Source organism: Poecile atricapillus, chromosome 1, assembly GCF_030490865.1.
Source record: "Poecile atricapillus isolate bPoeAtr1 chromosome 1, bPoeAtr1.hap1, whole genome shotgun sequence".
Classification (NCBI taxonomy): domain Eukaryota; kingdom Metazoa; phylum Chordata; class Aves; order Passeriformes; family Paridae; genus Poecile; species Poecile atricapillus.
Window position 1 is genome coordinate 150,332,432 of NC_081249.1, and position 13,183 is coordinate 150,345,614.

General features: G+C 38.8%; 1 protein-coding gene across 2 annotated transcripts; it reads right to left on the reverse strand.

Annotated features, from left to right (window-relative positions):
* Positions 1–584: 584 nt before the first annotated feature.
* ARHGAP11A (Rho GTPase activating protein 11A) lies at positions 585–12,731 on the reverse strand. 2 transcript variants are annotated; one of them, XM_058863249.1, is made up of 12 exons: positions 12,585–12,731; positions 10,252–10,322; positions 9,835–9,931; positions 9,099–9,349; positions 8,472–8,632; positions 8,220–8,366; positions 7,151–7,225; positions 6,324–6,491; positions 4,968–5,103; positions 4,543–4,651; positions 3,628–3,775; positions 585–3,235 (listed from the first exon to the last, which is right to left on the reverse strand). In XM_058863249.1, exons 1-12 carry the CDS (start codon positions 12,714–12,716, stop codon positions 1,647–1,649), a joined length of 3,084 nt encoding a protein of 1,027 aa, XP_058719232.1. In that variant the 5' UTR covers positions 12,717–12,731; the 3' UTR covers positions 585–1,646. The 2 variants fall into 2 exon arrangements, with proteins under 2 accessions (XP_058719232.1, XP_058719242.1); XM_058863259.1 differs by lacking the exon at positions 7,151–7,225.
* Between the last annotated feature and the right edge of the window lie 452 nt (positions 12,732–13,183).

Here is a 13,183-nt window from a genome sequence, read left to right on the forward strand (position 1 = left end):
CCAAAACATGGTGTTCTGGTGCCTGCTCAGCCTACTGAGGGATCTGCCAGCACCAGTTTAAGGCAGGGAGTAGGAACATGTTGCCAAGAGAAGCAGCTTCCTCTTTGGATGGTGGTGAACTGCAATATTCACTCCTTTACTTCATGAAGCTGAAGCTTCCCGTTCTTAACCATAGCACCAAGCAATCTGGTTAAGATCCCCTCATGCCTGCCTCCCTGGCATTAGGTATTACAGGAATGTAGCAAGAGTGAGGCAGGAGGTTTCCACAGATCAAGTAGCTGAACCAATTCAGCTTGCAAATTGGTGGATACAGGGGGAAGGAGATAGGGAACAGAAAAGATCTATTCTTTTGGTTAACATATCCTTTTAAGAGATTCAGAAGACTACGGCTGATAAACTATACTGCATCGTGCCTTTTGCTAGTTGTGAGAATTACAAACATGTAGCTAAGATGAACAAAAAGGACAGCCAGAACAGATTTACTTCTGGCCTCAGTATTTTCAGACTTACTAATTTTGGTGTCTACAGTCTGCATATAACAGCATAATCTAACTTTTCAAGTCATTATAAAAGAACAAGCTCAGAAAAGGGATAAAACAATGGTTTTATTAAAACCAAAAGTACCCAGTGCTTCAGCTCTAGCATTTTGCCAATAAGCAATTCACACACAAAAAGCTAATGAATGGTTTCAAGTGTTTACTCTTAAATAATTTTACAACTGATGACAGACAAACAGTTTTCATTCCAAAAGATGTAAACATTTGCTTGTGCAAATCAACCTTTAACATGCTATGGCTTCTCACATTCATCTCTTGCAACATTTTCAGCATCTACACCCAGCTTCTGCACCACACAGTTAACATAATTCTACAGCTCTAAAAATAAGTTAAAACTCCCCTCTCATATTAAAGATAAAACATTTTATTACTCGTAACTGAAAATACTTGGTACCTACTGTAGTACACAACACTGGATGAAGTTTTAAGACTTTTCAGTTCTTGAATAAACTGCACATTTTGTTCTAATAATTCTCCAGTGTGTGCACACATGGATTATGTTTTGACATTTACCTACTCAACTAGTAAAATACACTCCCAATTTACTCCAACAAAAATTACAAACATTGTCTCAAAAGAAATAGAGCTCATATGAGGTCCAACTTGGTAGTATCAAGGGGTGCTACAGTACACTTAAAACTAAAAAGTAAATTAATTTAACTGCTAATGCTCAGCATCAAAACACTTCCCTTCACATGTCTGTTATATTTGTTTTAAATCTTTGAGAAATTGTTTCTGAACTTAATCTAAATACTGCAAGAACAGTTTTGGGAGATGCAGCATGTTTAGAAGCTGAGATGATCAAAATTTGAGATCTAACACAAACATTTCTGTTAGATTATTTACAGATTAACAGATTGTTTTATAAGTCAAATTCATTTACTTGAACTGACTAGCATTTACAGAAGTTTCAGTAAATGAAGAAAACCTCAACATGAAACAAATAGCTATTTGTACATCTTCACAACTCATTCATTTAAAACAAAGGAAAAATTACAAATATAAAGAGCTACAAAATATCATACAAATTTAGATTTTTCCAAAAGTTAACCAAGTTACAAAGAACCCATTTAGCCATCACATTTGTTCTTATAAGTCTACAGGCTTTGCAGTTGGTAGCAGTTTTACTTCAGATATTGGATTCTTTGGAGAGCCTCTGTAACGAACTCTTTCTCTTCCTGAAGCACTTCTTGTGATTATAGATTTTTCTTGGGCAGCACCTGGAATATTTATATTTGCATTAACTTTCAAACTGGATTTAACCATTTCATGATTGGTTAGATCTTCTAGAACAGACTTTGATGGACGAACAGTTGTTTTTTGTTCATGGATTCCAACAGCTCTGACAGAAACATCAGGCTTGTCTGATGGATTTAATGGCCTGCAACATGATTTGGATGTTAAGTCTAGCTGCTTATGAGCTACAGAAACTTGGTCACGTGTGCTTTCACTCCTGCGTGGCAAAAGCATGGAATTCTTTGAGGGTTTTTCTGTGCAGGGGAATAGGGCAGAATCATAGCTCAAAGATTTAACAAGTGGTGAACCAACACCACTAGATTTAACCGTCTGAGAGCTTACAGATTGTCTGTTAGCCTCCAAAAGGGAATTCATTCTCCTTACAGACTGTCTAACTGGAGTACGTTGAAACTTCAGAGGTGGTTTAGTTATGCTTGCGGAATTTGAATCATTTAATGAAAGCTGGTTGAACCACTGTATGTGGTCAGAAACCTTCCCATGGTCAGAAACAGTTGATATTTTAACTAAAACTTTATCTGAATTTTCAGCTTTCAAGTACTGGTTGCCCATTTCATTTTGTGATTTAGGCAACTGCGAAGTAGGCAGTTGTCCTGCCAAAGAAGTTTTAGCAGTACTCTCTTCCAAGTTACAGCACTTTACCGTAGAGTTTTCAGCTGTTTGTGAGTGTATTAATTCTATTGCCTCTTTTCTTCCAGAGAAATCTGATTTGTCTAAGTCATCTTTTGCTGAACTGTTCTCAACAGTACACTTATCTTCCTTGGCTAGTACTTGAGGCATAGGAGGTTCTTTTACTTTTTTTATATCTGGTTTTGGGACCTGAAGTTCAATCTCAATAGAAGTTTTGAAGTTTCTTTTCTCCAAAATGTCAATTCCCTCTTTTTTTGATTGCTGTTCATCAGCAGCAGAAGATTGATGAAATTGGTGCAACAGCTCTCTGGATTTTGTATTTACTACATGTTCAGAAACTTCTTCCACTAACAATTCTTTTGCTGAACTGAGCCCTGAGGGACATGGAGTTTCATTTAATATTTCACTTGCTACAACTGAGAGGGATGACTTTTTATCACCTATCAAGTTGTGAAGAATATTACCAGATGCAGAGAAGGCTTGCTTAACTTTCAGTAATGTTTCTGTAGTTGATTCATTTTCATCTTCACAAAGCACAAGTTCCACGTTGTTTTCCTGTTTGCTTACAGTTGCAGATTTGAATTCATTTGGAATAACTGGTGGCTTTTCAAATATCAAAACAGATTCTGAAGAGCTGACTCCCATTTCAGAGTGTCCAGGCAGAATTTGCTCATTCTTGTTGATCACCTGAGAATCCGTAACAGCAGGACTATTCCATGACATTCGGTGAACGACTTTATTGTGACATTTTGGAGTTAGCAAGTTTTCTTCTGACTTGCTTACATTCCTTGAACCTTAAAATAAATACCACAGTGTTTAAGAATAATTTGTGAATTTAATAACTACAGATAAAAATTCTTACTAAAAGTAATTAAAGCAACACTGAGTTTTAAGATGCCATTATGCCCTTAAATTTCAGAAATGTAAGGTTAAAATACTAAGTGAAATCATGCATCTCCTCTCGTTTACTAAGAGAGCTACTGAAATACACTAGAAACACAATAAGTTTGCTCTAAAAACCTATCTTTTTCCCCAAGAAGCTATTAACATACAAGTGGCTTTTGACTAGCTACAAGTTAATCCAATTGCTTTTATACTTTTATGCATAAAGTTGCTTTTGTAAAGTAAAAAACAAACAAACAAAAAAAAAGCTTTCCCCATCTAATATATTTGGTTAGGCAATTACCTTTCTTAGGGAATTTTTCATTGACATATGGGCTGAAGAGTACATCCCTTTTTGCACATTCAGTTCTGCTTTCCAAACCTTGCTGACTTGCAAGACGCCTTCCAATATTTTCTGATCTATTGCCAGCTGCACATCCTGATACAATATTCTTGAACAAAGAAAAAACGTTGATTGTTTTTATATAAACTTGTAATTTGGAATCTCATTTACAGAGGAAGCTTCAGGAAAACTCTATACAAATCAGCCACAGCAGCTTTTTCTTGGCCATACCTCCTCTTGCCTTGACTCTCTGCAGACCTAGGTGGGAAACAGCCTCCCTGCAGTCGGGCAGACTTAATCACACTGTGACCAAAGTGACTGTGCCCAGGCTGTACCAGGTCAGGAACTGAGACCCACTGATCGCAAGCATGGTGATCCCAACAAGCAGGCAAGCTCCCATCCAGCCACATGCTTGCTTTTCCCATTCCCCAACAGGATGAGGGAGAGAATTGGAAAGAAGAAAAGGGACACATTCCCACAACAGACAAAAAAAAAACTCCACCCATGATGCAAAGGTCATCACTTAGAACAATCAGGCCAATTCTCAGCAAGCCTCTGAGCAGTGGCTACTTCCCATAAATTATCCCCATCCCAGTTTTACTGGTGAGCCTAACATTACATGGCATGGAATTGCTCCCTGGTCAATTCAGGTCAGCTGCTCCCTCCCTCAGTCTTGCCCCATGCCAGCCAAACACAGTACAAGCTGATCAGTTACTGCTATGCAAATAAACCTCAAACTTCTTGTACTTGACAGCAAGCAGATTCAATTAACACTGGGATCCCTCCACTGCAAAATACATCCTTCCTACTTCTGAAAAGCAGTGTCCCAAACTCTGGATTAAAATATGCAGAGTATCAAGAGGACTGGGTACTTACCATGTCTCTGTTGCTTTTCCCCAAACCAAATTTCAAGCGTAAAGACCTACGAACCATTTCTTTCCGGCTTATCTTTGGAGAAAAACAACCTGTCTTCCCTGATTCAGCCCTGGAAGGACACAAGGGAAAAAAGGACAAACTCTTTAGGACAGCAATGAAAACACCCTGACATTCATTTACAGTTATTTCCTCCAGTTTTACTTATTTTATTGCCTTATTGCCCGCCATTTTTAATAGGCACAGAAAGCTACTATACCAGATCTTATTTTGTTTGAGCTCAATTTTGCAGCATCTGAAGATCTGGTGGTTTTAAGACCACTGTAAAAATCTACCAAGCCAAATAATTTTAGAGACAGATTGAGTCATTATTCAAGGGGTCTAGACACATCTTTCCAATTTATCTTTAGGTTTTGAGAGTTAATTACCTGTATAGTTTTTTGCCTGCAAGTCGTTTACTTCTTCTATTCCCTGTACTGGACACGTGATTTTCACCAACAGTTGAAGGAGATAGTGAGGTTTGTGATGACTCAAGACACACACAAGGACTTGCTTCAAAATGAACTACAGAGACAAAATTACATTTATATGAACTTAAAATAGTCACATTTTTTCAGATAAAGACTTGCGAGTTAACACAAAGAACAGGTTTTTAAAACAGCACAATTTTTTTTGCTGATTTTGTAGAGCGCTGGCTTGAAATTACTTTGACTTCCACTTTAAAATGAAACAAAGCTGTTGCTTGTAGCATCCATAGAAGTGTCTGGAATGCAATTAATTACATGCTACAGATATCACGACCTCAAATAAGTTTCCACACTATTATCATCAGATCAGTTCCTCAAATTTAAGAGCACAAGAAGAAAAATTAGAGTCTCATTATTATTCGCAGTGTGCTTTTTTTACATACCTAGCCAGAACAGCTAAAGCAACAATGCAGAAAAGAGTTACTTTTTTTAAAACTGTACATTTTATGAAACATATGCATCACTGCTGTCTTTATAAAATATCATTGCTTTGGTTTGCTTATCCATAGAAACAAGAATTTAATGGAGAACATGAAATGATTTAAGAAAAACATTAAGTTTTAGAATACTCATTTGATGGGGGAAAAAATAAAAAATCAAGCAAAACAGCCAATCTAGAAATATCTTTCCACTCTAACTTCTGTTGGCAGCACATTAAAGAACTAAATAAAAATAAAACAGCATTTTCAGAGGAGCCTGATGGTTGGAAGCACTCTAGTAAAGTGGTACTAAAGTACTGTCAAACAAAGGTAAAATTTGCTCTAGAGTTTTGAGATCTAGAGGAAAAGCATGAGCATCAAGAGGTGACAGGAAACAAGAAAGAAGCTTTATGAAAGCAACTATTACATTTCACATAGAGCTAAGATCAGCTATCTATGCATTTAGGAGACAGAAGGCTACAACTTTCAAAAGGTTGAAAGCATAGGCAGTCTTCATGGATTTGTGTGCCAAGAAAGAAACAGGAGCATAACTCGAGTGATACATATGGAGTAAAAAAGGTAAAATGACGTCAAGACTGCAAGTATGAGAGATCAGTGGAAAAAAAAAAAAACAAGAAAGAATTTGGCTTTCGCTCAATCTATGTAACATGAGTCACCAATGAACATAAACATACAGTATTTACCAAGATGGGGCAGTAGTGTGAGGAACACTTCAGCAACAAGTATCAATGATTCACCAACAAGAACAGCTCCACTCTCAAATTTAAAGCCACCAACAACCACTTCAACCAGCAAGGAAAAAGTGATGGCACTGTACCTGATGCTGGTGTTGAGCTGCTGTTAAAAATGCTACTTGGCAAAAACTCAAAGGCAAAACTGTGCTTAAAAGATCGTCTCTTCTTGCTGGACAAGCCCTGAGAGCAATCAGTTGGAAGTTTCCGCTTGGTACTCGGAGTAAGAACCACCGGCGTCACTGATGAAAGGACTGTAATTAAGAAAATCAAATTTGCAGTAATAGATTAAAAGCTGGAGACTTCAGTAAAGTAAACGTTTGTTTTGAGTTTTTATTTTAACTCTGAAAAAAACTTGCTGCAAAAGCTTAGCCAAAGTGCATGCATTTTGAACAGGCAAAGCAATCAGTATAGCTTAGGGTTTGGTTTATTATTTTGTTGGGTTTTTTGCAAGTTTAGAGTACCAGAAAGGAAAATCCAAACCCACACATAAATAAAACAATATAGGTATTAGGAGAAAGTAAATGTATAATCATCTTCCATAAGTTTTAGAGATGGTAAGTTTGAAAAGAATTTTAGTCCTCGCAGATTCATTCCAAAGATGATAAAATGCTGCACTACTGCACTGAAGCCTTAGTGGTTCATTAGCTAAAAAGCACAAGTTTGGCTGGGTAATCCCACAGAGCTAAACCACACAGCCCACTACTGCAGTGATTGTAGCTGCTCCAAGGATTACAGTAAATGCAGTATCCTCAATAAATATGTATCTATATTTCATTTTAAACAATTTAAATTTAATCACTTACCTTCAACCAAGTTCTAATTCTTTAGTTAAAAAAAACTGTTGAATATAGTTAACAAATCCAGAAGATACTGCATGGGCTTTACTCAGTACAAATATCCCAATACCTACCGCTTCTGTCTTGTTGAGGTGTAGTGGAGGGTGTTCTGTTAGTTTTAAATTTATTCAATGCTCCACTAACAATATCTGAAATGCAAGACACACCGAGCAATCAAAGTTAAATGTGAAGCTTGTCTTGCTGTTTTTAATTCAAGTTTAATTCGCATTTTTTTTCAGGGAGAAAGCAAACCAGTTTAAATGGTTGTTTTATGTACAGAATATCATAACCCAGATCTTCCCACCAAGATAGTTTTTATGGCTTTCACAGCAGCTGCAAAATCTATTTTCCTTAAAATAAAAATTGTTTTTAAAAAAACAAAACAAAAACCCCAACAAACAGAGCAGATAAGCACAATACACAAAAAAACATGCCACGGCTAAACATACAATCATACAGCCTTAATTTCAACTACTGTCAGGTTTAATACTCTAGGTACATGAGCTAAATAAACACCTATGTTTTCATGGCAATACATAAAAGATCCCTTTGCAGGGAATTTGAATGAAGTCAAGCATGCATGTTCCATAGTATTTCCTTTAAGAGAGTGCAGAACTGAGAATGTACCATTTGATTGTCCATATCTGGCATAAAAAACCGACTTCAACCCTGTGGAAAACTGAAAAAACCTCACCCAAAATCCCAGATCCATGATTCCAGAGCACACAGTATCCAATAATTTACATTTCAAAACACAAAATAGCTACTCTAATTCAAAACACACTTGCTATCTGCATCCCTGCTTTCTCATAGTATATATTAAAGTACCATTTCAAAATTAGCAACAAAAACAAACAAATCCTTTAGCCTTCTGCAACAGGATCTGAAGTTGACTCAACAAAAAGCCAGAACATTAATTTGGCTACACAAATTCAAAATAGCTTCTTTAGTAGACAACAGACTAGAAAACTGAGTAAATGTACAATAATGTGATTACTGAAATCTTATATCAATTCTGCAAATCAAACCAAACCAGTTTTGAAGACATCTGCTCTGCCTGTGGAAGAAGCAAGTGCTTAGGATCAGACTACCTGAAGTCTCAATTCTGTTTTTGGTTTTGAAAGTTTCACAAAACATACCTACCCCCAACACTTCGGTGCCTCCTCCTCTTACATTCACTGGGAGATTCATTTTCACTGTCTTCATGGCCCCACAGTGAGGGAGTAGATTGAAAGATATCAACACCAAACATTGAAGGAATTTTTTCCAAGATAAATTCTGGTACTTGTCCTGGAATAATCAAGAAGTATTTTTTTTAAATTATTCTTAAAAGTTGAAAAGAAAAGCTGTACATGGGTTGGTGCATGGAGACATGTTCATAAGCATTTATCTTACCGATTTCTGCCGCATGGTCAATAAGTGTTTCCACAACAGCAGCTTGCAAGCGAAGTTTTTTTTCTGTACTAGTGGATATCTTTTCATTTTCATTCGAGTGCAAGAGGTTGGGAGCAAAAATCACTGCCAGATTACTGCTATCCATTCTGTTTTCACTGGATCTTAACAAGAGAAGGCTTTTTAAATTCAAATTATCAGAATATAAGCAGTCAAGAAAGAAAAGACTAAGCAAGACAAATGCAGTTAAAAAAAATGGACTCGTTCTCCGGAGTGCTTACATAACAAGATTAATGTACAGATGTATGCATTCAAACCAGATAATTGAACAACTATGTTACTGAAATCAAGAAGGTATAGATCTCCCTAAGTTTTAGGGTATGAAAGGTATCAAATTATGGCAATTCTGCTGAACAAAGCTTGAACAAAGTCAAGGCTCTGGTTACTTAAGTTTTCATAAAGAAAACCTTGGATTTATGAAATAAAAGACTATGACTGAATCAAGTGAATATCTGCAGATATGAAAGTTCAAAATGGCAAACCACTCACAGAAAGGTTACAGCACTTGCCTGGACAGAGAAGTGGTTAAGGGAATTCAGAGCTGTTCACAAGCACACCCTTTACACTGACCTTAAGGACACAGTTCTCAGAAAGTTGAAAAAGTATCTCAAAGCTGCAATTGTTCTGTCAGCCATCAAACATGACAGCAACACGGTGGCACTTTTCGTCTCATTTCCAAGCTGCTGAGCTTTGAATAGGCCTTCCTGCAGGTGAGGTGGAAGGATGGGTTCTGGCAGCTCTCTAAAGAACTGTTTGAGAAGCCCTGCAACATCACATGGCAGCGCAGCTGAGAGGCAGTTTTCACCTTGATCCAGTTTACTCTGAAATTTTTTATAAGAAGCACAATTTAAAGTCTTCAACATATTGTCAGATTTCTAAATTTTGGCAGTAATGCTCTAGCCCATGTCACAACAGTCATATTTTCCACATTGTTAGTTTCAGCCTTGTCATGTTTTACCCAGCTACATTATCTACAATGAGACACAAGGTTGGCAGGCCATGTGTGCTAATTTAGAGATTTCCCATCTCCTTTCCACCAGGAGAATATTGCTAAACAAGTATCCTGATAGTATCCTGTGTGCACAATTGCTATTGAGTTTGTTCAGTCACAAACTATTCTCATCACCCAGAAGGCAAAATATTTAAAAGAAAACAAAAAAAGGTGGAAGCCTATCAGCTTCTGCACTAGATCTATTATTTCTAAAGCAGGCATCTAGGAATCTATGATCGAGAAGAGTCCAAAAATTAAAACACGCTCAAATGAAAAGCAGCTTAAGAAAAAAGCAAGAGCAGCTTTAGAGAATACCTTTAAAGCTTTTAAGCGAACAAGAGATCCAGACTTTCTGAAGAGTCCTTCAGTATGAACATGTTCTTCCAAATATTCACACGAATCAACGAGAAAGCTGAGAAAAGAACAGTAACATAGTTCTGATGCTCAGAATAAGGCTTTAAAAAAGTTTTTGAAAAAAACTATTTCACCATTTTTTGTAAAACTTAATATATAGAATAATTTTCCCCAATGACAAGAGTATAAAGAAATACAACTGTGTAAGAGCTCTGAATTCTCTAACTTCTGCATCCCTCCTTTTCTACCTGGAACTATACTTGTATCCCCCAGAAGCTCTAGCAGGCATGGAACAAATATCACGTTCCTTCTTCTGACAAGGGTTCAGCACCATAAAGAGAGCAAAGCACAAAATCTAAAAATACATCGTTAATTTACCTTGGAATATAACCATATTCTGGCACAAGTGATTGTGGCAATGCATGAAAAGATATTCCAAAGATTTTACCCTGAAATACAAAATTCAAATAGTGTCATTCAAAAGTTGATATAATTAACTACATGTTACAAAGAAGCATACATTCCACAAGCAGACATAAGGGTAGTTAAGACAAAAAAAACCTCTTTCAGATAAGAGGTATTGTCTGGATCACGCTGTCATCACCAGATATCTAAAACTCAGCTGATTCTAGTTACAGGTAACACCCTAGATTATTGTGAAAGAGTAGAAAGCTTTTCAGCAGTAAGTTTTACATTTCTTATTTTACAAGTAGTTTTCTTACAGGACTCACAAATCAGTAAGGATATTAACCAGATTGTTTTGGAATGTCACCTTAGTTTTTCAAATGGATTATATCCTATTTTTCTTAAAAATCAGCACAAGATATTTGAAATAACTTTTTTTTTAATACATTTTTCTTCATCTCAGATACTCAAGATTGCTGTTTTGGGAATGATTAAAGTCAACAGAACAATCTAGACAGCTGTTTTGAACTTCATATTTAGCATTTGCTCTTAAACTGATCTCTACTGCCTTAGAGCAAGACATTAGAATATGTTACAGATTAGAAAATAAGTAAATCTTGTCAGTCATTACTACTGATGTTCATCTACGGCATCAACAACTTCTACTTTACTTTTTATATTCATGTTTACAGAACGTGCAAGCCAGTCCCTCTCCCAAGCGGAAGAGGACTAAGATCGTGCCCAACTTGTTCTTAGAGCTGAATGCAAACTCTTAGTCATTCATAGCTGGAATTCAATGTGCTGTCCATGTTAGGAAAATAGTTAATCAGTAACTACTCCATGAGACCAAATCTAATCTGTCCTACAGAAAACAAATACAACAGTCAGGAAAGAGAAGCAACACATCTGTCATTGTGTTCCAGGTTGCTACTAAAACTACAAACAGAAAATTAACTCTAAGAAAAAACGGTTTTTTCTTTGTGTACATGATCACATACTAGAAAATTCCAGTGGTTTGGAGTTCAACATTTAAAATTCCTAACTGATATGCTCACTTCACTAGGTTTTGAAGTATCAGAAGTCGTGATTTAATTTTTTTATTAAAATAATAAAGCTGATAAAATTATGTCTGTTCCCTCAGAGCAGAAATAAGACATCCCTTGGCAAAACAAATGTTACTCTGTAGCTTTATCTACCCTGCTCAGTAGCTAAGAACACATTTTCTTTCTTGCATACAATGCACTACACACAGAAACGGAGACATCTTTTATCAAGATATACGTATATTATTCACAGCTCTTATAATCTTCTCTTCAAATGGAAAAGTCTAGAACCAGATGTTTGATATTGACAAAGGGAAGAAAACTAATTCTAACTTTACTCTTGCTTTCTCCCTTTCCAAACAACCCAAATCAAGCACGTCTTCTCAACTTCCTCAGTTTATACTGACCAAAGATTACTGCAGCATTGTGTGATGTCTTCTCAGCCTAACAGAAAGCTCGGTCTGGGGATGTTCAGCTCTGTGCCACACCAGTTGCACAGAAATCTTATTTAGGACTTGACTGTGGTCCACACTTTATAAATTCAAGATTAGAAGATCAATGCTCTGACCAGGTATCATCACATTCAAAACAAGTATTTAAGGTAATGGGACAGATTTCATTCCTGGACCACTGGCAAATCAAGGCAAGAACTATCTGTGCCAAAATATCTGTACTTAGGATAAGTCATGCCTTATACTAAGAAACCATGCAAATAAAGCCCTTCAAAAAAACCCAGAAATCTAAAAAATCAAGTAAAAGACATACAGCTTTTAGAAACAACACCGTAGCTATATTCCAAGAAATAATAAAATTTGAATTCCGTGGTGAGTGACATCAATCACAGCGCAGCATAAAAGGCTCTAGCACAGATCAGAGGCGAACGTGCGTGTTTCAGTGGCCAACAAGCCCACGAACAAAGAGGAACACATCTCCTTCGCCATCTGGCCTGCCCAGCAACACGCGAGTCCCAAACTGCCGGGGGCGGGGGCATGCAGCGCCACCGAGCCATTACCTTCCTGAATCATAACACGGCTGTGCAACGGCCCCGGGAGCGCCTGCACGCTCAAGGGAAGGGGGAAAAGCCCTTTCCCCATTACAGGAGGTGATGCCCCGTTAGGGGCTGGCAGGAGTCGCTGCATTACGGGAACGGCACCGCTGCCGGAACCAGGATCCCGGTGACAGAACCAGCCCCTGGACCCGTGTGAGCTTTGGCTCTGCCCGGCCCGTGAAGCGGAGCCCTCTGAGCTCCCCCGCCCCACTCACCTCCGTCGCCGCTGCTGCTCCCGGTGCCTTGGCAGCCGTCAGGCAGCTCCCGCTTTTCACCTTGATCCCGTACGAAGCCCGGAGCTCCTCTAGCACCGCCAGCCGTATCAACCTCCGCCTCTGCTCCGCCATCCCTGCACCCCCCACCCTCTCTCCCCAGGCCCAGCCCGGTCCCGCCGCCCCTCAGACCCTGCCGGGAGCCATAGCGGCCCCGCTCACCGCGCGGCTCAAACCCAGCGCGCGGCCCCGCCCGCGCCTCTGATTGGGCCGTTCGCCGTTCGAAATCAGGCCCCGGCCGCCCAACGGCCACGCGGGGCTGCCCCGCCGCGCCTGCTCCGTGCGCCGCCTCGGGGCCTTCCCAGCGGGCGATCGCGCTGGATGCCTAAGGGCCCGCTGGGGTGCAACCGTGGTAGCGGTCTCGTCCCTCAGTCCCCTCATCTTCCTCAATCCCTGTGTCTGGACGTCTCCCTCCATCCTTGCGTCTCCCTCCATCCTTGCGTCTCCATCATCCTTCAATCCTCATATCTCCCTCATCCTTCCATCCCATGTCTCCTCATCCCCAACACGTGCCTGCCCCTCGCTCCCACAAGTGTCGGGCC